The sequence below is a fragment of the Bufo bufo genome, chromosome 5 (genome assembly GCF_905171765.1).
Source record: "Bufo bufo chromosome 5, aBufBuf1.1, whole genome shotgun sequence".
Lineage (NCBI taxonomy): Eukaryota > Metazoa > Chordata > Amphibia > Anura > Bufonidae > Bufo > Bufo bufo.
This window is the reverse complement of record NC_053393.1, coordinates 141966648-141992766: the sequence shown is the minus strand read 5'-3', so window position 1 is coordinate 141992766 and position 26119 is coordinate 141966648. Positions and strand designations below refer to the sequence as shown.

General features: G+C 42.8%; 1 protein-coding gene across 1 annotated transcript in view; it reads right to left on the bottom strand.

Annotated features, from left to right (window-relative positions):
* Nucleotides 1-26119, bottom strand: part of LOC121002432 (ethanolaminephosphotransferase 1-like) — a 71929-nt gene that overhangs the window by 21210 nt on the left and 24600 nt on the right. The window contains exons 7-12 of the mRNA XM_040433889.1: nt 25854-25962; nt 22843-22917; nt 9696-9964; nt 8524-8632; nt 6170-6218; nt 3368-3548 (exon numbers count right to left, since the gene is read on the bottom strand). Coding sequence (XP_040289823.1) covers nt 3368-3548; nt 6170-6218; nt 8524-8632; nt 9696-9964; nt 22843-22917; nt 25854-25962 — 792 coding nt within the window. The remainder of the gene's footprint in view (nt 1-3367; nt 3549-6169; nt 6219-8523; nt 8633-9695; nt 9965-22842; nt 22918-25853; nt 25963-26119) is intronic.

The following is a 26119-nucleotide window of genomic DNA, read 5'->3' as shown; positions in this document are numbered from 1 at the left end:
GAACCGGGTCCAAGGCCTCCTTCACATGGTCAGTATTTTACATTAATAATTGTAAGGGTACTTTCACACTTGCAGCAGAGGATTCCGGCAGGCAGTTTCGTCGACGGAACTGCCTGCCGGAACCGCCAGTCCTGACGCAAGCAGATGGCATTTGTCAGACGGATCCGGAAGCGGATCAGTCTGTCAAATGCATTGAAATACCGGATCCGTCTCTCCGGCGTCATCCAGAAAAACGGATCCGGTATTTATTTTTTGTTTGCATTTTTAAAGTTCTGCGCATGCACAGACCGGAAAACCTGATCCGTTTGGCCGGAACACTTAATGCCGTATCCGGCACTAATACATTTCAATGGAAATTAATGCCGGATCCGGTATTCTGGTAAGTGTTCAGGATTTTTGGCCGGAGAGAAAACTGCAGCATGTTGCGGTATTTTCTGCGGCCCAAAAATGTAAGAGGGACTGAACTGAAGACATCCTGATGCATCCTGAACGGAATGCTCTCCATTCCAAATGCATTAGGATAAAACTGATCAGTTTTTTTCCGGTATTGAGCTCCTGTGATGGAACTCAACAATGGAAAATAACGCTAGTGTGAAAGTACCCTAAGCCAAAACCAGCAGTAGATCATGCAGACAAAAAGTTTAATGGAAAGATTTGTTCCTCTTCTGTGTTCCCAACACACTCCTTGCTTTGGTTCACAAATACTGATGTAAAATACTGACCGTGTGAAAGTGGTCTAAGCCTTACGTTGGCCTTCAGTGCATTAAAAAGACAAGCTCTTTGGTTAATTGGGCCCAAAAGACATTCACACCTGTCACATTCCTGGCCTTAGATATAAAAAGGGGTTATATAGCCTCTCCTGGGATTATCAGTAAATTGGGTATCCATGGGTCCTTTATAATGGCAATTCAAATATGGGGCACATTTATATGCCAGTCTTAATAAAGCCATAAACTGGTGGTGGATCCGCCGAAGTTATGAAGAGGCGCCGGCCTCTTAAAAACTTTGACGGATCCTCCTCCAATTCCAAATATAAGACAGTTTCCCAGCTGTCTTACATTTTAGACTTTTTTCTATGCCTGAAATAGGTGTTGAAAATGGTAAATGAGACAGGCCTGCCGGCCCACACCCACAATTTTAGACCTGGCATGAGCGGGGCGTATTTCAGAATAATAAATGACCCCTATATTCCCATCCCATCCACTGGCTTATTTAAAACTTACAGTTGCAGAGCCCCACTCAATATTGGAAATAGTACCAGACTGAGCTGTCCTTCGTCCGCTTAGTTTTTTTTGCTGGCTAGGGATCGGTCATGTCAAACTAATTTAATCAGTTTCTATTAGGAGGTAAGTTCTAGACTTGACTGTGGCGAATCAATGGATGTCGCATATCTGGACTTCTCCAAAGCATTTGACACTGTACCACATAAAAGGTAAGTATATAAAATGAGAATGCTTGGACTGGGGGAAAATGTCTGTATGTGGGTAAGTAACTGGCTGAGGGATAGAAAACAGAGGGTAGTTATTAACAGTACACACTCAGATTGGGTCACTGTCACTAGTGGGGTACCTCAGGGGTCAGTATTAGGCCCTATTCTCTTTAATATATTTATTAATGATCTTGTAGAAGGCTTGCACAGTAAAATAATTTTTTTTGCAAATGACACTAAACTGTGTAAGGTAATTAACACAGAAGAGGACAGTATACTACTACAGAGGGATCTGGATAGATTGGAGGTTTGGGCAGAGAAGTGGCAGATGAGGTTTAACACTGACAAATGAAAGGTTATGCACATGGGAAGGAATAATGCAAGTCACCAGTACATACTAAATGGTAAAACACTGGGTAACACTGACATGGAAAAGGACCTAGGAATTTTAGTGAACAGCAAACTAAGCTGTAGAAACCAGTGTCAGGCAGCTGCTGCCAAGGCCAATAAGATAATGGGTTGCATCAAAAGTGCCATAAATGCCCATGATGAAAACATAGTCCTGCCATTTTACAAATCCCTAGTCAGACCACACATGGAGTACTGTGTACAGTTCTGGGTTTGTTTGGCTTTTGTTTCTAACCTTGTCAAGTACTACAGGGCAGCATGTTTAGCTCAGTAATGGTACTGCATGAAGTTGGGAGTGGGACCTAGAGAGACAATCCCTTTAATTCCTTGCCTTTCTATTGCCACTTTAAGCTGTCATTTGCATGGGGTACATCAGAAAAGTTAGTAAAGAAAATTAACAGTGCTCAAAGTAACCAACAGAATCCTGTTCTTTTCAAATAGAATTTGTAAAATGGAAGAAAAGATTTGACTGTTTGCTTTGATTGGTTGCTTTGGCCAACTATCAGAGTTTTCACATTACATGCAGTAAATTACGTAATTTATATCACATATATTGAATTTTCTATATATGTCATGGCCCACATTTATTAATGTAAGTGCGCCTACATTTTGGTGTAAATTGCCATTGGTGCATCTAGATTTAGGCTACTTTCACACTTGCGTTTTTCTTTTCCGGCATATAGTTCCGTCACAGGGGCTCTATACCGGAAAATAACTGATCAGGCATATCCCAATGCACTCTGAATGGAGAGTAATCCGTTCAGTTTGCATCAGGATGTCTTCAGTTCAGTCGTTTTGACTGATCAGGCAAAAGAGAAAACCGTAGCATGCTACGGTTTTATCTCCGGCGAAAAAAACTGAAGACTTGCCTGAATGCCGGATCCGGCATTTTTTTCCATAGGAATGTATTAGTGCCGGATCCGGCATTCAAAATACCGGAATGCCGGATCCGTCCTTCCGGTCTGCGCATGCGCAGACCTTTAAAAATGAAAAAAAAACAAAAAACGGATCCGTTTTGCCTGATGACACCGGAAAAACGGATCCGGTATTGCAATGCATTTTTCTGACTGATCAGGCATTTTTCTGACTGATCAGGATCCTGATCAGTCTGAAAAATGCCTGATCAGTCAGAAAAAATGACATCCGTTTGCATACAGTTTGCCTGATCAGGCAGTCAGTTCAGGCAACGGAACTGCCTGCCGGAATCAAACAACGCAAGTGTGAAAGTACCCTTAGAACAGTTATCTGCCCCTGCCCTAAACAATTCAAGGGCTTTGCAGAAAAGGAGTGTGGCTTCTATGGAAAAAAGCTTGGCCTAATATGCAACATCTTGCATATTTGGCATAAAATTAGACAAGTGTCTATGCACCAAATTTGTCATCAAGCCTGAGACACTGTTATAAATCTGGTGCAGGTCTAGACTGCCCATCTAGTTTACGCCATCCATAGGACTAGTAAATCTGTCCCGGTGTCCAGGGAACAAATGCTTGCTTTCTTGTTATACAAAGAACATCTCCAACTCATACTTACAGTCACATTTGAAAAGAGTACACCAACCATCCATAAAAATAGTCTTGGCTGTCTGTCCAGGATTTTACATGGAGAAAAAACTGTCCATATAGTAAGCAAAATAAATAAAATCGAAGGAGAAAATAATGGTAAAAGTCCTTCATAAACAGAGTCCTTCAGCAGGGTTTTCTGGCGATAAGCTCTGCAGGCATAAGAAGAGGTAGAAGATGTTGTTCTCTAATTAATTCTACTATTAATCCTACTCAAAAGTCATTGGGGAGAATTTATCACGCCCTACATTCTAGAGTTCTGTATTCATAAAGTTGCAAATTAGGGTTTTCGCAACTTCTTTAGGTCACTTGTGCTAAGTTTTTGAGACTTTTTGCACTTTTACACTTACTTTAGTTTTGAAAAGCAGGTGGAAAATGGTTACCTATGTTAATTAGTTTCACTTCAGGCTTTTTTAATTAGTTTCACTTCAGGCTTTTTTAAAAGTTGCAAAAAAAGGTCCCAAAGCCGAGTAGGATTCTAGGATTAAGGCTACGTCTACACGACGACATTTGTCGCACAACAATAAGTCGCGCAGCAGATAAGGCACAACTACACTGCAACATTTGTAGCGCAACATTTTGTTGCACGAATGTCACGTGACAATTTTTATAATGGCAGTCTATGGTGTCGCACTGCAACATGCAACATGCTGCGACGCAACAGTCGCAGAAAAATCCATCTCAAATTGATTTTCTGCGACTGTTGCGTCGCAGTCGCAGCATGTTGCATGTTGCAGTGTGACACCATAGACTGCCATTATAAAAATTGTCGCGCGACATTAGTGCAACAAAATGTCGCGCGACAAATGTCGTCGTGTAGACGTAGCCTAAAGATGAGCCACATTTAACAATGTGTGCCTTTTGATGAATTTCTCCTCCATGTTCCTGACTTAACAGTATATCTCCACAAATTCCATCTCCTTTGAGTATAATATTTTCCTTAATGTATGTTCTTTTTTTTAACATCTCTTAAGGGCGCACGCTTAGGCTACATTCACACAAACGTATTTTGTTTCCGTGTCCGTTCCATTTTTTTTTGGGCGGATTGGATGAGGACCCATTCATTTCAATGGGTCCGCAAAAAATGCAGACAGCTCATCGTGTGCTGTCCGTATCTGTATGTCCGTTCCGTAGCCCTGCAAAAAATATAGAGCATGTCCTATTCTTGTCTGTTTTGCAGACAAGGATAGGCATTGTTAAATGGATCCGCAAAAAAAAAACTAAAAAAAACTAAAAAAAACGGATGCAACATGGATGTCACACGGACGTCATCCATATTTTATGCAGATCCGCATTTTGCGTCTGCAAAATACATACAGTCGTGTGAATGTAGCCTAACCTGCAGCAAAGCAGACATAAGCCAATGGCATTGTTCTAGGCTGAGTTTCACTGGTTACAGGTATGAGCACATAGATCAACGTTCAAAACAGAACAAAAACATGAAATAAGACATTAGAGATACCACCTGCAGTTTAGAAGAAAAAAATAATATTAGGAGGCACTTATATATAAATAGTTGTCCACAAGAATACATAGTAGCTAGTAGCCTTATAGGCAGACTGCACCTAAGATTTTACCAGTTATATCAAGTTTATAGCATGGGTCTCAGGAGGTCCAGCTGTGCTATTTTTGTGCAATAGCAGGATATACAAATTAACTGTACCGAGGCAGTATACAGTACATTAAAGTGACCCGCTGATTTTGAGAAACTTTTGACTTGGCATAGAGATGTGTTTCAGTCTTTAATAGTGATAGTCTATAACATTGCACATGCACAGATCATAGGAACCAAGAGGCCCCCTGTGGTTTTTCAAGTGTCATACCCATTCATTATTCCACTTGGAGATCTCAGAAGATCTGAGTTAGGGCTTGTTCACACTAACGTATTTTGCGTTCCATATACGGGCCGTTTTCTGCATTCTGCATATGGTCCGTATACGGAACCATTCATTTCAATGGGTCCGCAAAAGATTCTTTGCAGACAAGAACAGACATTTCTATAATGGGCCTCCTGTTCCGTTCCGCAAATTGTGGAAGGCACACGGACGGCATCCGTTTTTTGCGGATCCGCACACGGTCGTGTGAACAAGCCCTTAAATGTTGATTGTTCTCAAATAAACTTGGAGTGCCGACAACATGTATCTAGCAACTGCTATGTGAAAAATATATATAGGTAAGTAACCATTTAAAGAGCATCTGTCAGCAGATTTGTACCTATGAAACTGGCTGATCTGTTGTATGTGCGCTTGGCAGCTGAAGGCATCTGTGTTGGTACCATGTTCATATGTGCCCGCATTGCTGAGAAAAATGATGTTTTAATATGTCCAAATGAACCTCTAGGAGCAATGAGGGTGTTGCTGTTACACCTAGAGGCTCAGCTTTCTATGCAACTGCCACACCCTCTGCACATTAATTAACAGGGCCAGGTGTGATAATGTTTTTGCTGTCTGGTCCTGTCAATCAAAGTGAAGAGGGCGCTACAGTTGCAGAGAGAGCAGAGCCTCTAGGTATAACATCAACTCCTCCCGTTGCTCCTAGAAGCTCATTTGCATATACTAAAACTTCATTTTACTCAGCAATGTGGGCACATATGAACATGGGACCAACACAGATGTCTTCAGCTGCCAAGCGCACATGTAACGGATCAGCCAGTTTCATAGATACAAATCTGCTGACAGATGCCATTTAAGCTACTGTATACATTTAGCATAGAGTGAAGTACAACAATTCTTCAAATTTACCTCTTCAACATACATGTTAAATGCCAACTTACATAACAATATTATACAATGTCTGGGGAAGGGCGATTAGTAAACTGCATCCTAAAAAATAAGGAACAAATATTTGTTAAAAGGTGTTTAGATTTCTAAAATTGATAAGAATAGATTTCAAGTATTCTAGTTAACTATAATTATGATTGGACAATTGCCTCAAAGTGCCCCTGAACTGCTGCAGTGTAGGGATAGTGCAACTGCAGTATATTTTGTAGAGTTACATATGAAATTTATTAGAAAATCTACTTCTGTAGGATTGAAGCAATTCAAAGGGGTTGTCCAGTCAGATTGGCGATAATCTGACTCCCGGTACCCCCACCGATCCTGCAAGCGCTGCATTCTCTTCACTGTTAACCTGTTTGCCGTTGACATTGCAGCGGTGAGCAGGTTTCATTACAGCTCCTTTGTCAACGGAGTCTAACTACAACTGCTCCTTCCCATTCAAATGAATGAGACGGAGGATCTGTAATTACAACTGTCGATGTCGAGCAAATACAGTAAGCTAGAGCGATGCAGTCTCTTTAAACAGCTGATCGGCGAGAGTTGGACCATCGTCAATCTGATATTGATGACACTTCGTGAAAACTCAATGAAAATAATACAATAGAGGGAGGGGAGGGCGGGGGGGCGCACACTGTGCCACCAATGAAAATAATATAATAGAGGGAGGGAGGGGGGGGGGCCGCACTGGCCACCAATGAAATTAAAACTGGGGAGGGAGGGTTGTCTGCCCCCCGCTGCCTGGCAGCCCCTGATCTCTTATAGGGGGCTATGATATGCACAATTAACCCCTTCAGGTGCAGCACCTGAGGGGTTAATTGTGCGGATCACAGCCCCCTGTAAGAGATCGGGTGCTGCCAGGCAGCAGGGGGCAGTCATGTACACAGTTCTCAGTATATTCTAACTTGAAGCGTCCCCATCACTATGGGAACGCCTCTGTGTTAGAATATACTGTCGCATCTGAGTTTCACGATCTAACTCAAATCCGATGGTATATTCTAACATAGAGGCGTTCCCATGGTGATGGGGACGCTTCAAGTTAAAAAATACCATCGGATTGGACAAAACTCCGATCCTATGGTATATTAACTCCTGACTTTACATTGAAAGTCAATGGGGAACGGATCCGTTTGAAATTGCACCATATTGTGTCAACATCAAACGGATCCGTCCCCATTGACTTGCATTGTAATTCAGGACGGATCCGTTTGGCTCCGCACGGCCAGGCGGACACCAAAACGACTGTTTTTTCATGTCCGTGGATCCTCCAAAAATCAAGGAAGACCCACGGATGAAAAAACGGTCACGGATCACGGACCAACGGAACCCCGTTTTGCGGACCGTGAAAAAATACGGTCGTGTGCATGAGGCCTAAAAGCGAGTTTCACAGCTTTCACTCCTGACTCCAAAGACATCTCTATCTGCTACCATTCCCAAGCTATGAGCAGCTCCTGCTGCCCAAGCTCTGCTAGTGCTGAACTATTAAGTTAATTTCTCAAGTCCCAGCAGAGTTTAAGCAAAATTGTTATGTGGTTAAACTGCAAAGTGGATCCAATTGTATCAAGTCTAGATGATACTCTGTGAGCTAAATACATCAGCAGCAGCAGAGCAAATCTCTCTTTGCTAGTTTGCCTTAATGTCTCTACAGTCTAGGTTGTTTCACTCGCATAGCTTTGTCTCGACTTGACACAATTGTATTCCCTTCTCAGATGAGAGCGGCACTAGATATGTAGGGATTTCCAACCTCTGCTGTAAACAAATATCCACAAACATTCACTTATAGCAAAGACATATAAAAAAATAGTGAGGAACTGAAACATGAAGAATAGCAAAAATCTTCACCTGTATGGTGATCAAAGGGGTTGTCCCAGCTCAGCCATTGGTGGCATATCGCTAGAATATGCCACCAATGTCCGATAGGTGCCGATGCCACCTTTGGGTCCAATACTTATCCCTAGAATCGCAGTGGCGTAGCAAGGGGGGCCGTTGCCCCAGGCGCAAAATTTTAGGGGGCGCCAGCAGAGCCGCACCGCCAATTAAGCAAAGTGAGGAGATCGCCCCAGGTGGCGCGGCCCTGCTCAGAAGCGCTCATCCCCATAGTCATCTGTATCGCCGTCCTCAGGACAGCGATACAATGGGATGCTGCGGGGCAGAGGAGAGGCGTCTCCCTTCCCCATTCCTCTGATAGGCTGCAGGCACTATCCACTTCTGCTTTTCTTTGAATCCATTCATGGTTTTGAATTCCAAAACTACATCAAAAACCTGATCATAAATTTTCAAGTTCAGCCATTGTTACAACAAATCAGCAATGCAAGTTGTTATACATATATTTCGATTAATTAGGCACACATACCTACAAGGAATGTAATTAAAAAATCAGTCATGTATACATGTGGGAGCACTGGTTTATGGAAAGTCTCTACTCCAACTATTGCAGTGAGGATGTAAACCAAAGTCATTGACTGGAAAAAAAACAAGACTGGTGTAAAAGTCAGGGATAACAAAGTGCAAAGAAACTCTACAATCTGTAGTTTATGCAAGAGATGTGTTTAGCTTGTTGATAATTATAGCTAGTAGCCATTTGTCTACTGTACTCAGACCATAGAGCTGTGGACCAGGGAATACTCATCCAGCTTCTGCTACCATCTACACTGTTTCTGCAACACCCATTTACTTCTATGGAAGGAGCAAAAGAGCATGGCTGTTTCTGTAACACCATCAGCCCCTGGGATAGGTATTTTAATTTCAGCCATAAGTGGCTAAAATGGGAATATCCCATTAAAGGGACACTTCCACCAGAACGGGGTATTTTTTTCTAAACTCAATATTCATAGCGAACAATTATTATTATTTTTTTATTCTGCTTTTTTTTATTTATTTCGGCAGTACTATGTAATTGACAATTAAATACAAAATATTGCCCTTCTGTAGTAGTCAACACCAATAAGACCTCCTATATAGATTGGTAATACATTGTCAGTTTACTGCTGCTGTGGGTCGAAGATGTTATTTTCTGAATACTGTAATTGAAATGACAGTATGAGAGCTCTATTGTTCTCTTCGTAGGCCCTTAATATTTATAATTTATGCAAGTGTCCCCTCCAACATGCTTACCGCCATAAAGAAAGGGTGAAAGAGGCTTCCAAAAACCTGTGGTACTGCTCATCTCCCTCGAAGAACAATTTCACAACTATATAAGCAGCATATACCCTCTGCCACATAATTCCCATGCAATTGGAAGCCCTATCGGCATGGCCTCTATCCTTCTGTACCAGGCTGTTACACAGTAGGCTCATGCTTGTTTTGTAAAAATTTTTTATAGCTTATATATTTAATTATCCTCTCTATGTACAGTATGTGGAAGCTAATGGTGCTGTAAAATAAATAAGTGCCTCCAGAGGCTTGTCCCCATGGAAACATTTTTTCAATGCATCCTCATACTGAAAATTTTCTTTTAATCAGACTTTTGTGTAATTCTGGAAAGTCTCGAAAGAAAGTAGAACTAAGACAAAAATAACAGCTCACCAACTGGCTGATATCATATGCCCATGGAAGAAAGAGAATCCCAGTGTTATATTTTTCCCAATGTGACAGCATAAAGGTGAATAGTACAACACTAGTCACTAAATACATCTTCATTGGTGATAATCCAGCTTCTCCTGAATCACATCCAAATATTGAGAACAAAGACAGTGGAAATATAGATGCTGTCCAGCTGTCAAGCCCATGGTCAAATAACTCTCCCAAAGGGCTGCTGGACTGAGTCCTTCTGGCATGTTTTCCATCAATTGAATCTGCAAACAAAAAATAAGTAAACTCTAAATGGTCCATGAAACATGAACATAATTCATACAATGCTTAATATGTAATGTAACTGTAATCAACTGTATTTTGCCCTAGAAGCAAATCAGCATGTGGAGGTATTTTCCAGCCTTGAGAAAATATCTTCTGTATAAAGCCTAGTTCACACGATCGTTTTTTTTGCAAGTGTACGGGCCGTTTTTTTGTGTTCCGTATCGGTCCGTATACGGAACCATTCATTTTAATGGTTCTGCATTAAAAACGGAATGTGTTCCGTAAGCATTCTGTTTCCGTATTTCAGTTTTTCCGTTCAAAGATAGAACATGTCCTATATTTGGCCGCAAATCACGTTCCGTGGCTCCATTCAAGTCAATGTGTCCGTTCCGTTTTTGCGGAACCATCTATTGAAAATGTTATGCCCAGCCCAATTTTTTCTATGTAATTACTGTATACTGTATATGCCATACTGAAAAACGGAACGGAAAAACTGAACGGAAACACAACGGAACTCAAAAACGGAACAACGGATCCGTGAAAAAAGGACCACAAAAAACTATAAAAGCCATACGTTCGTGTGAACCAGGCCTAAGGTCTCATTCACACGTTGTTTTGGTCTGCATCCAAGCCGCATTTTTTCCGCCATGGATGCGGACCCATTCACTTCAATAGGGCCACAAAAGATGCATCCGTGTGCTGTCTGTATCCATATCTCCGTCCCATGTCCCCACAAAAAAAAAAAAAATAATATAGAACATGTCCTTTCTTGGCCGTTTTGTGGACAAGAATAGTAGTTTCTATAATGGGTGGCCCATTCTGTAAATTGCAGCCGGCATCCATGTTTTGCAGACCCGCAATTTACAGACTGCAAAACACGGCACAGCTGTGTGCATATAGCCTAAAATAGAGGTAAGAAAGGTACAGTATGTGTAATTTACTTACCTGGCTATGTTCCCACTATGAGTCTGGCTGTGCTATTACTGCACTGCCGGTGTTGCCCTACTGTTGTGGCAACCAGCCCTGCTGACAGTAGAGTTTGTTGGCCTATTAGGAATACTTATAGGCCATGTGCTTACTAAAGGCGGGATATTTAAACAGGCAACTGTTGGTCACAGTTGCCTCTGATTTGGTCTTCTTGCCTCACATGCTTAGTTTGTAACATATCATAATAATTTGTAACATAGTTTTATGTGCGCCCTATAAACAAATCTTATTAAACGATCGCATCATATTTCATAACTTGACTCTTATTTTTTTATCACCATTATTTCTCAGAAATACACATCCTTCATTCCACACTATTCCCAATGCTTCTTTCATTCTAATGTACTTCAATTCTTTTCATACACAGATATTCATTAGGTGACTCATTTAGCTTTATGTGTATTACTGTACTACCCCATGTAATATAAAATGGCTGAACCATATAGGATAATGGCTGGACCATTGTAAAAAAACAAGTACTTATTACTCTTATGTCAACCTTATATAGATTGTAAGCTGAAGGGCATGGGGACTCTTCCTTCTTGTTTGAATTATTAATACATTTTTGCTCTGTAATGTATGATTTTCTTTATACATGTATCCTCTGAAATGTAAAGCACTGCAGAATATATATAGTGTGGATTCGCTCTGATAGACAGGGTATGCGGACGCAGTACAGAGGCAAATTACCAGTTCTTAAATCAAACTTCCGTGTTTATTCACACATAAGGCAAAAAGAAAACGTCACTTTGCAGTCTTGGTATTAGTTCACACACAATGGAAAGTCCACATAGCAAAAATCACCTTGGTGGCAGTTCTATCTCCTGCAGTCCATAGCAGGCTTTTAGGGGGCCTGTTTCCCCTAAACACGGGTCTCAGCCCTCCAGCACAGCACAAGCCTCAGATTCCAGCACACACACACTTTGCTGCTGAGCCCAGCTATCTTTTAAGGACAGCTAGGTGCTGTCAAAACCCGGATTAGCACTTAAAATCCAGTCCAGTGTTTGAACCCACCTGGCTGCAAATCTGCAAAAAATACCTGGTTTTCCCAGACCCTACCCTTCACTGTGTCACATACCCCCCTTTGTTCAACCCTGAGGGGGTGAACACTCGACTGACAATGTAGTCGGGACAGGGCATCCGTGTTTCCCTGTAACCGGCCTGCCCTGTGTTCCACTGTAAATTTAAAGTTCTGTAGGGAAATGAACCATCGGGTGACCCGGGCATTTCTGTCTTTGGCCTGGCTCATCCACTTGAGAGGGGAGTGGTCAGTCACCAAGCGGAATTTTCCCCCAAACAAATAATAGCGGAGAAACTCGAGTGCCCACTTGATAGCCAGGTACATCCTCTCCACTATACTGTACCTGTCTCGGCTGGGGTGAGCTTACGGCTGAGGAAGACAACGGGATGCTCCTCCCCATTGACTTCCTGGGACAGTACAGCACAGAGGCCTACTTCGGAGGCATCCGTCTGTACTATAAATTCCCGCTTGAAGTCGGGCGTCACCAAAACCGGAGACCCACACAGGGCCGACTTCAAAGCGGAGAACGTCTCTTCCACCCGATCATACCAGTGAACCATCACAGACTTATGTCCTTTCAAGAGCCCTGTCAATGGCACGGCTATCGTAGCAAAGTGGGGGAAAAACCTCATGTAATAGCTCACCATCCCCAGGAATGACTTTACTTGCCTAGAGCATAGAAAAAAACGAAGTGTAGCAGCACAATGGAAAAAAAGATAGATACCGTTCCTTTATGTGGTGGTGCCAGCCGTGTTGGAAGCCAGTCCAAAGCTCCCCCAAACATGGATAAACTTGGAAAGGCTTTAAAAAAAAAGTGGCGGGTGCCATGCAGACCAAAGGGGTGATGAAGTCAGTTTTCTCTTTGGCAGCCTCCCTTAAGGGCACCTGCCAGTACCCTTTTGTGAGGTACAAAACAGAAAAATACTGCGCTTGTCCTAACTTCTCAATTAGCTCATCCACCCGGGGCATGGGATATGCATCGAATTTAGATATCTCGTTCAGCTTACGAAAATCGTTACAAAACTGTCACGTGCCGTCCGGCTTGGGTATTAATATTATAGGACTGGCACAATCACTTTTAGACTCCTTGATGACATCCAGCCGCAGCATTAGCGGCACTTCCTCCGAGATGGCTTGTCGCCGAGCCTCGGTTACCCGGTATGGCTTTAACCGGACTTTTGCCTGAGGCTCAGTGACAATGTCATGCTGGATTGCGGAAGTGCATCCAGGGAGGTCCGAGAACACATCCGTGTTCCGACTAACGAACTCCCTGGCCTCCAGAGCCTGTTTAGAGGAGAGGCTGTCAGCAATTTTTACTGTGGCAACCACTTCCCTTGCATCAGACAGAGGGGCCGTAACCTCTTGCCCTAGAAAACCAAGCCGCGGGCTGTCTTCAGTACAGGTCTCCCTATGTTTCCAAGGTTTTAGTAAATTAACATGGTAAACCTTTTCGCCGCCCTGGCTGGTGTACCTTGTAATTTACCTCTCCACCTTTCCCGAGTACCTCGTAGGACCCCTGCCACCTAGCCAGGAACTTACTGTCCACGGTCAGTACCAGAACCAAAACCCGATCACCCGGGTTAAAGATCTGGACCCGGGCCTGCCGATTATAGATCCAATTTTGTGCTTGCTGAGCTGCCTCAATAGGCTCCCTAACAAGAGGTAACACTGTCTCTATCCTTTCTTGCATCTGGGTAACGTACTCAAGGACACTTTTGTGCGGAGTAGGTTGCTGTTCCCACGCCTCTTTGGCTACGTCCAACAAACCACGAGGATGTCTGCCATATAGCAATTCGAAGGGCGAGAACCCAGTAGAGGCCTGGGGTACCTCTCGCACAGCGAACATGAGATAGGGTAGAAGAAGGTCCCAATTCTTCCCATCTTTAGACACCACCCTTTTTAACATGTTTTTAATGTTTTATTAAATCTCTCTACCAGACCGTCCGTTTGCGGATGGTACACAGACATCCGTAACTGTTTGATATGCAGCAACTTACAGAATTCCCTCCTTGGACATAAAAGGGGTCCCCTGGTCAGTCAGAACCTCTTTAGGTAGCCCCACTCGGGAGAACATCTCCATTAGCTCCTTAGCTATACGTTTAGCCGATGTATGTTGCAGTGGCACCGCCTCCGGGTACCGAGTGGCCCTAGTCTAGGACGACCAAGATGTGTTGTCGTCCTCTAGCGGACTTTGGTACTGGGCCTACGAGGTCCATAGCGATTCGTTCAAATGGTACCTCGATAATCGGGAGAGGTACCAAGGGATTGCGGAAAAGGAGCTTGGGGCTACGGTAGTTGCCTGGCAGGTCGGGCAAGACTAACAGAATTCGTCCACCTCCCTAAACACACTGGGCCAGTAAAACCGTTGTAGTTTCCAGTCCTGTGTTTTCTGCCTTCCCAGATGACCCCCGAGGACATGTTGCTGGGCTAACTCTAACACGAGTTTGTGATAAGCCTGGGGCACCACCAATTGTTCAATGGGTTCACCCTGCAGCTGGTTTACCCAATACAACATATCCTGATGAACCACAAAATGGGGGAACACCGACTCTGCCCCAACTTGTTGTGGTTCACCATCTACTATTAACTGACTTTCCGGCCAGTATACTCAGCGGACCGCACCAGGGGAGCCCTTACTAGAGACACCAGACTATCTGAGTCCAGCAGGGCCTCCACTGGAGTGTCTCCTACTTCCACCTGGCACTTACATGGTCAGGCTCCTGACACTGCCAGCAGACTATCGGAGCCAGGTCTGCAGTGGGTACATCCTGGGCGGGTTTTATCGGCTTAAACCTCTGGGCCTGGGGTGGAGATTTCCGGGGTTTGATTCGCCCCCTCTCAAAAGAACCCCCATTTAGATTCCTGGTAGCCTCATAGTGTTCCACCAGGTCCACCATGTCAAGGGCATTGCCAGGAGACACCTAGCCAATCCAGTGCTGGAGAGAGGGTGGCAAAGCCCTCCAGAACATATCAGCTAACAGACGATCCAGCATAGCAGTGGGGCTCAGCACGTCAGGCTGTAGCCACTATTGCAAGAGGTGAAGTAAGTTATAATACTGGGGTCTTATGGGCTCAGCCGGGGTGAACCCCTACTGATGCACCCGGTGGTCCCGGACCAACACATTCACCCCCAGTCTTGCCAGAATCTCACCCTTGACTTTCTGGTAGTCAGCCGCTTGATCGTCCGGCAAGTCGAAATACACCCGCTGGGAATCGGATGCCAGGAATGGAGCAACGACCTCAGCCCACTGATTCTCCCTTGTGGCCACCTTCTCGTACTTTGCCATGTAGGTTTCGATGTCATCTGAGGGTGTCATCTTGGGGATCGCCGCACAGACCGCTTTCTGGACATCATCGATACTCTAGGACGCTCCTGCCGTCTGTAAAGCCATCACATGTTGTAACAGCAGCTGGTTTGTTTCTTGCTGGTGTTGGTTAACCTCCATGAGAGCTTTCATTACAGCCTCCATTTTGTCACGTGACACAGGTTTGAATTTAGCTGGTTTAATCCAGGACATCAAGCCGTACCCAAAAACAAAAATTTTTGGGTGTTTACGCCAGCCTCTCTGCGCGTGCCCTCATCCTCCACCAATTCGCTCTGGTAGACAGGGTATGCGGACGCAGTACAGAGGCAAATTACTAGTTCTTAACCACTTCACGTCCGCCCATAGGATATAAACGTCCTATGGGTGGACGTCTATTTCTGAACGGACGTTCCAGAACGTCTTTTCAGAAAGTGCAGCTGCACGCTAATCGTGCAGCTGCTGATCGGGTTGCCCGCTGTCAGTGACAGCAGGGCAACCCTAAGACAAGGCAGGGACAGTGCCCAGGTGTCCCTGCCTTCTAGATCGCTGCAGACACAGCGCTCACCGAGCGCTGTGTCTGCAGAGAAGGAAGTGTCTGCTGTGACCGGAGTGTGCAGGAGCTGTGTGAGGTCTCTCAGAGACCTCGATCAGCCCTGCTGTGAGGCTGTACAGCGCAGGATTGCTGCTGTACAGCCTCTATAGGGGTGCATTTGTCCTGTAACTGGGGCTACTATGTCAGCCCCAGTTACAGGAGAAATCAACTGTGAAAAAAAAAGTGAAGTAAATGTCCCCCAGAGGTCTTGTATGACCTTATGGGGGACGAAAAGTGTAAAATAAAAAAAATAAAAATAAAAGGTTGAAAAAATAAAATAAAAAAAGTTTCACATGTAAAAAAAAAAAAGTTCCCAAGTAAGGAATAAAAAAAAAAAATTAAAAATAGAAAAAATAAAATAAAATAGACATATTTGGTATTGCCGCGTCCGTAAAAAACAGCTCTATAAAAATATCACATGACCTAACCCCTCGGGTGAACACCGTAAAAAAAAGTAAAAAAATACTGTGTCAAAACAAGCAATTTTTGTCACCTTGCATCACAAAAGGTGCAACACCAAGTGATCAAAAACGCGTATGTCCCACAAAATGGTACCAATAAAACCGTCACCTCCTCCCGCAAAAAATGAGCCCCTACATAAGAAAATCTCTCAAAAAATAAAAAAACTATAGCTCTTAGAACATGGAGACACTAAAACATCATTTTTTTGGTTTCAAAAATGCTATTATTGTGTTAAAGTGAAACAAATAAAAAAAAGTATACATATTAGGTATTGCCGCGTCCGTAAAAAACAGCTCTATAAAAATATCACATGACCTAACCCCTCGGGTGAACACCGTAAAAAAAAAAAAAAACAACTGTGTCAAAACAAGCAATTTTTGTCACCTTGCATCACAAAAGGTGCAACACCAAGTGATCAAAAACGCGTATGTCCCACAAAATGGTACCAATAAAACCGTCACCTCATCCCGCAAAAAATGAGCCCCTACATAAGAAAATCTCTCAAAAAATAAAAAAACTATAGCTCTCAGAACATGGACACATTAAAACATAATTTTTTTGTTTCAAAAATGCTATTATTGTGTAAAACTTTAATAAATGAGAAAAAGTATACATATTAGGTATCGCCACGTCCGTAACAATCTGCTCTATAAAAATGTCACTTGACTGAACCCCTCAGGTGAACGCTGTAAAAATAAATAAATAGAAACTGTGCTAAAACAACCAATTTTTTGGTCACCTTGCCCCATAAAGTGTTATAATGAATGATCAAAAAATCATATGTACCCAAAAATAGTACTAATAAAACTGGCACCCTATCCCCTAGTTTCCAAAATGGGGTCACTTCTTGGGAGTTTCTACTGTAAGGGTGCATCAGGGGGCTTCAAATGGGACATGGCATCTAAAAACCATGTGGAGTTCCTTTTCTTCTGCGCCCTGCCGTGTGCCCATACAGCAGTTTATGACCACATGTGGGGTGTTTCTGTAAACCGCAGAATCTGGGTAATAAATATTGAGTTTTGTTTGGCTGTTAACCATCGATGTGTTAAAGAAAAAAATTGATTAAAATTGAAAATCTGCCAAAAAAGTTAAATTTAAAAATTTGATCTCCATTTTCCTTTAATTCTTGTGGAACGCCTAAAGGGTTAACAAAGTTTGTAAAATCGGTTTTGAATACCTTGAGGGGTGTAGTTTCTACAATGGGGTCATTTATGGGGGTATCCACTATGTAGGCCCCACAAAGTGACTTCAGACCTGAACTGGTCCTTAAAAAGTGGGTTTCGGCAATTTTCTTAAAAATTTGAAGAATTGCTTCTAAACTTCTAAGCCTTCTAACGTCCTAAAAAAATAAAATGACATTTCCAAAATGATGCCAACATAAAGTAGACATATGGGGAATGTTAAATAATAAATATTTTATGAGGTATCACTTTCTGTTTTAAAAGCAGAGAAATAGAAATTTAGAAAATTGCGAATTTTTCAAATTTTTGGGTAAATTTTTTTTTTTTTCATAAATAAAGGTGAAATATTTTGACTCAAATTTATGACTATCATGAAGTACAATGTGTCACGAGAAAACAATCTCTGAATGACTTGGATAAATAAAGGCGTTCCAAAGTTATTACCACATAAAGTGAGATGTCAGTTTTGCAAAATTTGGCCTGGTCAGGAAGGGGGCATATGGCCCAGATGGAAGGTGGTTAAATCAAACTTCCGTGTTTATTCACACATAAGGCAAAAAGAAAACGTCACTTTGCAGTCTTGGTGTTAGTTCACACACAATGGAAAGTCCACATAGCAAAAATCACCTTGTTGGCAGTTCTATCTCCAGCAGTCCATAGCAGGCTTTTAGGGGCCTGTTTCCCCTAAACATGGGTCTCAGCCCTCCAGCACGGCACAAGCCTCAGATTCCAGCACACACACACTTTGCTGCTGAGCCAGCTGTCTTTTAAGGACAGCTAGGTGCTGTCAAAACCCGGATCGGCACTTAAAATCCAGTCCGGTGTTTGACCCCACCTGGCTGCAAATCAGCCCAGCAGCACACGCTGGGAGGAAAATACCTGTTTTCCCAGACCATACCCTTCACTGTGTCACAATATATATACAGTCCCTGACAAAAGTCTTGTCGCTTCTCTATTTTGTAGAAACTCCTGCTATTAACCTGACTTTTAATTAATCAATTGGTGTTGGAAATAGCTCATATGAAAAGCTAAAGCCCTCCCAAATGATGTTTAATGCACTGAAATAAATTAGTTTCACTGAAAAAAGATTTATCATTTAATCAAGACAGAAAAGTCAAATTTTGGCAAGATAAAAGTTTTGTCGCCTATACAGAAATTGAACAACTTTACTGCAAATCCAAAGATATGTCAGCAAATTAAGTAGTGGTGCTGTGAGATCCAAATTTAATATCTTGTATGACTTCCATGAGCTTGAAGGACAACATCCATGCAGTTTGGCAAGGATTCATACAATTTATTGATGAAGTCATCAGGAATAGCAAAGAAAACAGTCTTGCATGCCTCCCAGAGTTCATCAAAATTCTTTGGTTTCGTCTTCCATGCTTCCTTTTTCATCCTACACCACATATGCTCAATGATGTTCATGTCTGGTGACTGGGCTGGCCAATCCTGGAGCATCTTGATCTTCTTCGCCTTAAAGGGATTCTGTCAAGTTTTAGGCTATAGAGCTACGGACATGCACGGCTAGATCGCCGCTAGCATGTCCGCAATATACCTGTCCTATAGGACTGTGTGCTTTTATTTTCTTTAAAAAAGGATTTTAGAGATATGTAAATTAGTCTTGTAAGGTGCCCAAGGGTCTGTACGAACCTTCCTGGTGCCCAGCCACGCCCGCCTGTGAAGGAGCCCAGCACCGCCTATGTCCTCCGAATCTCCTCCTTTCGTCACCGATAGATTGTCGTAATCTCGCGCATGCGCAGTGCCGGTATAGTGTTCCTTCCCTGTGCTAGCATCAGCCTCAGGGAAGGAACTGCGCATGCGCGAGCTCGTGCATCAGGAGATTACGGCAATCTATCGGTGACGAAAGGAGGAGATTCGGAGGGCATAGGCAGTGCTGGGCTCCTTCACAGGCGGGCGTGGCTGGGCACCAGGAAGGTTCGTACAGACCCTTGGGCACCTTACAAGACTAATTTACATATCTCTAAAATCTTTTTTCAAAGAAAATAAAAGCACACAGCCCTATAGGACAGGTATATTGCGGACATGCTAGCGGCGATCTAGCCGTGCATGTCCGTATCTCTATAGCCTAAAACTTGGTGACAGAATCCCTTTAAGGAACTTTGATGTGGAGATGGAAGTATGCGATTGAGAACCATCCTGCTGCAGAATTTGGCCTTTTTTATGGTTGGGAATATAAGAGGTAGCTAAGATTTCTTGGTATTTTAGACTATTGATGTTGCCTTCCACCCTGCAGATCCCTCGCACACCCCCATACTGGATGTAACCTCAGACCATGATTTTGCCTCCACCAAACTTCACTGTTTTCTAGGTAAATCTCGGCTCCATGCGGGTTCCAGTAGGTCTCTTGCAATATTTGCGGCGACTGTGGTGTAATTCAACAGAAGATTCATCTGAAAAATCCACATTTCCAGCGTCCATCCTTTTTGCAGGCTGTGGCCCTTGGCAAATGCCACACGGTTTTTCAATTGTCTTTTGTTTAGTGCTGGTTTATGGGCACTGATTCGACCATGGAGGCCATTTCGAGACAGAATCCGACAAACTGTTCTGGTTGACACAGGGACTTCATGTGACCAGGTCTCGTGGAGCTCTGCTGCAGTGGAAAATGGGCTGGCCTTGGATTTTCGAGCCAACAAACGGTCCTCTCGAGCAGTTGTCTTGTGGGGTCGGCCTGACCTGGCCTTGTCCAAAACGTCTCCAGTCTCTTCAAATCTTTTTTATTATCCTCTGAACTTGACGCTGAGACACATTGAAGGTGTCTGCCACATCAGCAGTGGATCTGGTCTTCAGCCTCTTGATAATCAACACTTTAGGCTACTTTCACACTTGCGTTAGGTGCGGATCCGTCTGGTATCTGCACAGACGGATCCGCACCTATAATGCAAACGCTTGCATCCGTTCAGAACGGATCCGTCTGCATAACAGCTTTTTCATATCTGTTAGCTTTTTCATAACTGAGTGCGGCACCTGAGGGGTTAATTGTGCGGATCACAGCCCCCTGTAAGAGATCGAGTGCTGCCAGGCAGCAGGGGGCAGTTATGTACACAGTTCTTAGTATATTCTAACTTGAAGCGTCCCCATCACTATGGGAACGCCTCTGTGTTAGAATATACTGTCGGATCTGAGTTTTCACGATCTAACTCAAATCCGATGGTATATTCTAACGTAGAGGCGTTCCCATGGTGATGGGGACGCTTCAAGTTAAAATATACCATCGGATTGGAGAAAACTCCGATCCGATGGTATATTAATAGGGACTCCTGACTTTACATTGAAAGTCAATGGGGGACGGATCAGTTTGCAATTGCACCATATTGTGTCAACATCAAACGGGTCCATCCCCATTGACTTGCATTGTAAGTCAGGACAGATCCGTTTGGCTCCGCACGGCCAGGCGGACACCAAAACGCTGCAAGCTGCGTTTTGGTGTCCGCCTCCAGAGCGGAATGGAGGCGGAACGGAGCCAAACTGATGCATTCTGAACGGATCCTTATCCATTCGGAATGCATTGGGGATGAACGGATCCATTCGGGGCCGCTTGTGAGAGCCCTCAAACGGATCTCACAAGCGGAACCCCAAACGCAAGTGTGAAAGTAGCCTTAGTCTCCGGGTGAATCTTAGGCATGTTTGCAGAGGTCTAGTTGCAGTTGATGTGAAGGTCTAGTGTACTGGGGTTCTTTTTATACACACCTGAGACCTAATTGATCCATTATTAGTCACAGGTGAAGCTCATATGACAAGGCGACAACACTTATGTCTTGGCAAAAATTTACTCAATGGGCTTTACCAAGCTGTGAATATTAGAATACTTTTTGTCAGTTTCGTTTTGCACTGAAACATTATTACAAAAGCTGTTGGGATTAAAATGACCCATTTCTTGTAACAAAATCTTGATTAGAAATATATTTTAGCGGCACTTCAGGTCAATTTGTACACAAGCGACAAGACTTTTGTCAGGGACTGTATATATGTTTCATCCGAAGTCTATTCGTTCATCCCTAGTTGCAACCAAATTCTGTTCCTTTCTGTGGCCAGCTCCTCCCTTGCCATATTGATTGACAGGGGAGGGGCTGGCAACAGAAAGGAGTTGAGCTTAGGTGCAACTAGATCAATGGTGATGCCCTCATTGTACAAAATACCTAATTTGCATATTTGGAAAAGGCATCATAATGTCACTACCAGAGCTTTGGGACGTTCTCACAGCTCTGTTTCTCCACCCCTGTGATGATGTCACTACTAGAGCTGGGAGGAGTTCTCACTGCTCTGTTTACTTTTGGTTTCCTTCCTCCCAGCTGTTCCTCATGCGTTTGATTTCCCTCTCTTTATATCACCCCTCCTCCTATTGTAGGGCGTGGATTATAGTTCTCATTTCAGTTGTAGCTCTTGCTTTAGTAACTCTCTGTCACGGCTGTATGGTGGATTATAATGTCACGGCTGTATGTGAGCAACAATAGTATACACAGTAAAAGAGCTACTGACCGGACCCAAACTAGGGAGGATAAAGGATGACCCCTGTCAGACCCTCAAAGCTCTCCCTATTCTGCTAAAGCACATGCCCGGATCCAAATGGCGGAACGAGGCATGCCCACGTGCCTAAGACTGATGACCACTGTAACCCCTACAATAGTGGAAGGGGCACGGCCACCGGTGCCCTACTCAGTATATGGAGGGAACCGTGGCCACCTCAGATCCAGTCAGAAAATAATCAGGTACACAACAATGTCTGTACACTTAGCTGAAGGTGTTGCAGCCGCAGAGAAGACGGATCCAAGGACAGCTGGCAATATCCGGAGTGCTTGCTGCAGCAGAACACAGGTCCAGTGAACTGATAGCTACAAGTGAAGATACTAAAGCAAGAGCTACAACTGAAATGAGAACTATAATCCACGCCCTACAATAGGAGGAGGGGTGATATAAAGAGAGGGAAATCAAACGCATGAGGAACAGCTGGGAGGAAGGAAACCAAAAGTAAACAGAGCAGTGAGAACTCCTCCCAGCTCTAGTAGTGACATCATCACAGGGGTGGAGAAACAGAGCTGTGAGAACGTCCCAAAGCTCTGGTAGTGACACATAACTCACGAATGGAGGCTCGGATCAACATAAGAAAAACTGCATTTTAAGAAGATGAACTTCAGCTATGTGTCTATGCAAACAGATGGATAGGGAAGTCACTGTTGATAGAGTCATAAAGTGCAAAATACTTTAATGGCATTATGATTACTGATTTTTATGAATATCTTTTTTATGTGTCCAATAAATCTATAATTAGGATCCTTAGCACAAGTAGATATGAATAGATACATAATCATACCTAATGCATAAGCCAAAAAGTTTCCCAAAGCAGCAGAGATCCAAATCCAGTTAGGAATGTGCTGATTGCCAATAACTGAAATTATGAGAAAGTTTATTATTAGCACAATAGACAATTATCAGCATGGGGCAGATTTCACCAACATCGAAGAGTGAATGTATTAGGAAAACCATACCAATGAAAACATTTAACATCAGAAAAAGTGAGTACAAAGAAAAGGAAGGGAGGCAGCATTCAATTTTCCAAATTGTATTATTTCAATATTGCTTGTGAATCAATGAACTAAAGCAAATAAAGTGGAGAACAGTGTACAGTAAGGGTGACTTCACATGTGAAGGAAATGCTACTGATTTTTCAAGTGTATTTGTGCTGGAAAATCAACAGCTGAAAACAGTACAAGGCAAGGGGATGGGATTACGCATCCTGTGGAAATTGACCTGTAACGTAGATTTTCAAATCTATTGCATGTCAATAAATATTACATATTGCTAAAAAATCTGTTGCAGATTTTACCCATTGACTTTAATAGGGATGTCAAAATCTACAATAAAATCCACAAGCGGTATATTGCTGAAACATTTGCTTTGGCTTACGCATGGACCCACAGTAAAAACCACAAGTGCCCATTTCAAAAACATTGTTTTTTTTCTTCAAAATTTGATGAAGATTTGTTTAAGATTTGCTGAGTCGCATTTGCTGAGGAAAATGTGTACAGTGGTATTCACATGAGCACTTTTTTCTGTTTTGTCCCTTCTAAAAAAATTATTGCAAAATATTTTTTTCCCTTTGTTTAAAAAAAAAATACACGTCATGAAAAACACAACATAAACTGTGTTATAACGACAGTCAAAACAGCATAGTGCATACTGCATACTGCGCAAAACACACTCTGTAAAATCATGTCACAAATTAAAGGGAACCTGTCACCGTGAAAATGAAAATTAATCTACAGGCAGAATGTTATAGAGCAGGAAATGCTGAGCAGATTGATATATATATTTCTGGGAAAAGATTCAGTATAATTTGTAATCAGTGGTGCAGCTAGAAATAACTGGACCCCTCAGCAAATTTTTGAATGGGCCCTTCCTTAGCAACTTATTCACAACCCCCTCCTCCCATGCAACCCCCAATCAGGTGGCTAATCACGATTGCCTTCTCAGACGAGGCCCAGCAGCAGCTTCGTCCGTATCCTACAGTGTCACTGTAGATAATGTCATTGTATAATACTGTTGAGGGGTTCCTGACAATAAAATCTTTTAATCATCCTCCCGGGCGGGCCCCTTCTGAGTTCACGCCCCAAAGCAACCCTTTTTCCCTATAGTTACGCCCCTGTTTGTAATTTATTAATTTAAATTTATGCTCATTTTGGGCTTTGAAGTCCAGGAGACGGTCCTATCAATGAATGACAGCCTTCCCTTTATGACTGTGTATACAGAGATAGCTGTCAATCACTAATAGGACCACCTCCTTGACTTCAAAAAACAGAATGAGCAGGAATATAAATAGAAAAATAAAACGTTTTACTGAATCTTTTGCCATAAAATTATGTATCAATCTGCTCAGCTCATCCTGCTCTATAATATGCTGTCTTCAGCTCAGATACCATGTTCCCTTTAATATGTAATTATCATTTTCCCTGAAAGTTCATATAACTCTTCCCTTAATAGAAGGTAGTCACTTTTGAAATGTTTTTATTTTATAAATGAATAAGAAAAGGGATGTTATGGTCGCTTTCTCTTGCAGCTTCCTCACACACTATATACATCTCAAAGCCTTCCCTCAACTTGGTGCACCCACACAGGCTGCACACCCCATTGTAGCTGACCATCAGAAGCCACTCATCCACTGACTTGGCAGGAAACCAGGCTCACTAACTTTTACCCAATTGTGCATAAATCAATAGTACAGGCAAATATAAGAAACTTTGTAATATATCTTATCAGAAAAAAATGCATTGTTCTCCATTTATCATCTGTGAGACAATGACAGGCTGCCTGCTCACTGAAGAATCAAATTGCATCATCCAGAGAGAAACAGGTATAATTCAGCAGCTGATAGTGTTATATTTTGACCCAAGTGCTCACCTCTATACTGCTTAGTACTTCTCTGAGTCAGAGTTAGGGAGCAGAGTCTCTTGTTTTTATGTTTAGTCTATAGGCAGTTTCCACTTACTAACTTAGTGACCACTAAGAATTATAGATGTAGCATGCAGGGGGGGGGGGGAGACGGTAAAAATGCCTAATACAAGTCATATAATGACCATATATAGTGCTATCACTCATGTATACACATGGCAACTTATCTGAAAGTGCAGGTATGTTTAAGTAACCCCCTGGACTCCTCTTAGGTGGGACATGTGACCTCCTCACATGGCCACAGTGGCAAGCCAAAATGGTGTTCCTCCCCTGCTCTGCCAACTATGACATCATGACTTCCTGTAACCCATGATTCTCCAATGAGAAGCATGTGCTCTTGCACCACCTTACTCCAATGCCCCATGGACACTTCTGCTGCCAATATAAACAGTTCTCCCAACACCACTGCCGGCCACTGACCCAGCACCGGACTCCCAAAGGCAGTTTTTCCCCCTCTTAGCATCAAATACAATCAGTTAAATACAATGAACAAAACACTTCAATGGTTACACATCTGTAAGTATGGTTGGTCATCCATGGGTAGACCTCCCACTCATTATATGTTCACATGCAACAGATGTGCAGCAAACACATGGATTCCTGCAAGCCCCATTCAGATAAATATGACAGCCACAGTCATTCCTACAACAAATCTGCAGTTAGTAACTATACCCTTATTCTATTAGAGCTGAAACCCTAAAAGATGTCCATTCCTATGATCTCCAGTACTATTAACGTTGCAACGAAACACATATATGACCACCTTATCTCTCACTACCATACATGTGGTAGTATATTCCTTCAGATTCGTAACAAATTATACATATCATTTCAGAACCTGAAAAATTAACCGGATGTATATATTATTTGTCTTACCTGATGCTGTGTAGTCCCAATCATAATAGAACAAGAAGATATAATTTGCTAAAATCATCAGAAATCCAGAGAAAGTTAACATGTTAGGAGCAATCCAAAGCGGCACTACCTGACACAAAAAACAGAAAACGTAATGAGAATATTAATATAGGAACTGTCGTATAAGAGCAGCCTATTCATGTGAATGAAATGCTGATTGTGATAGCAGTGGATTACTAAAATCAGATGCCAGCTTCTCAGTAGAAATCTTCTGCCACAGTTTACCA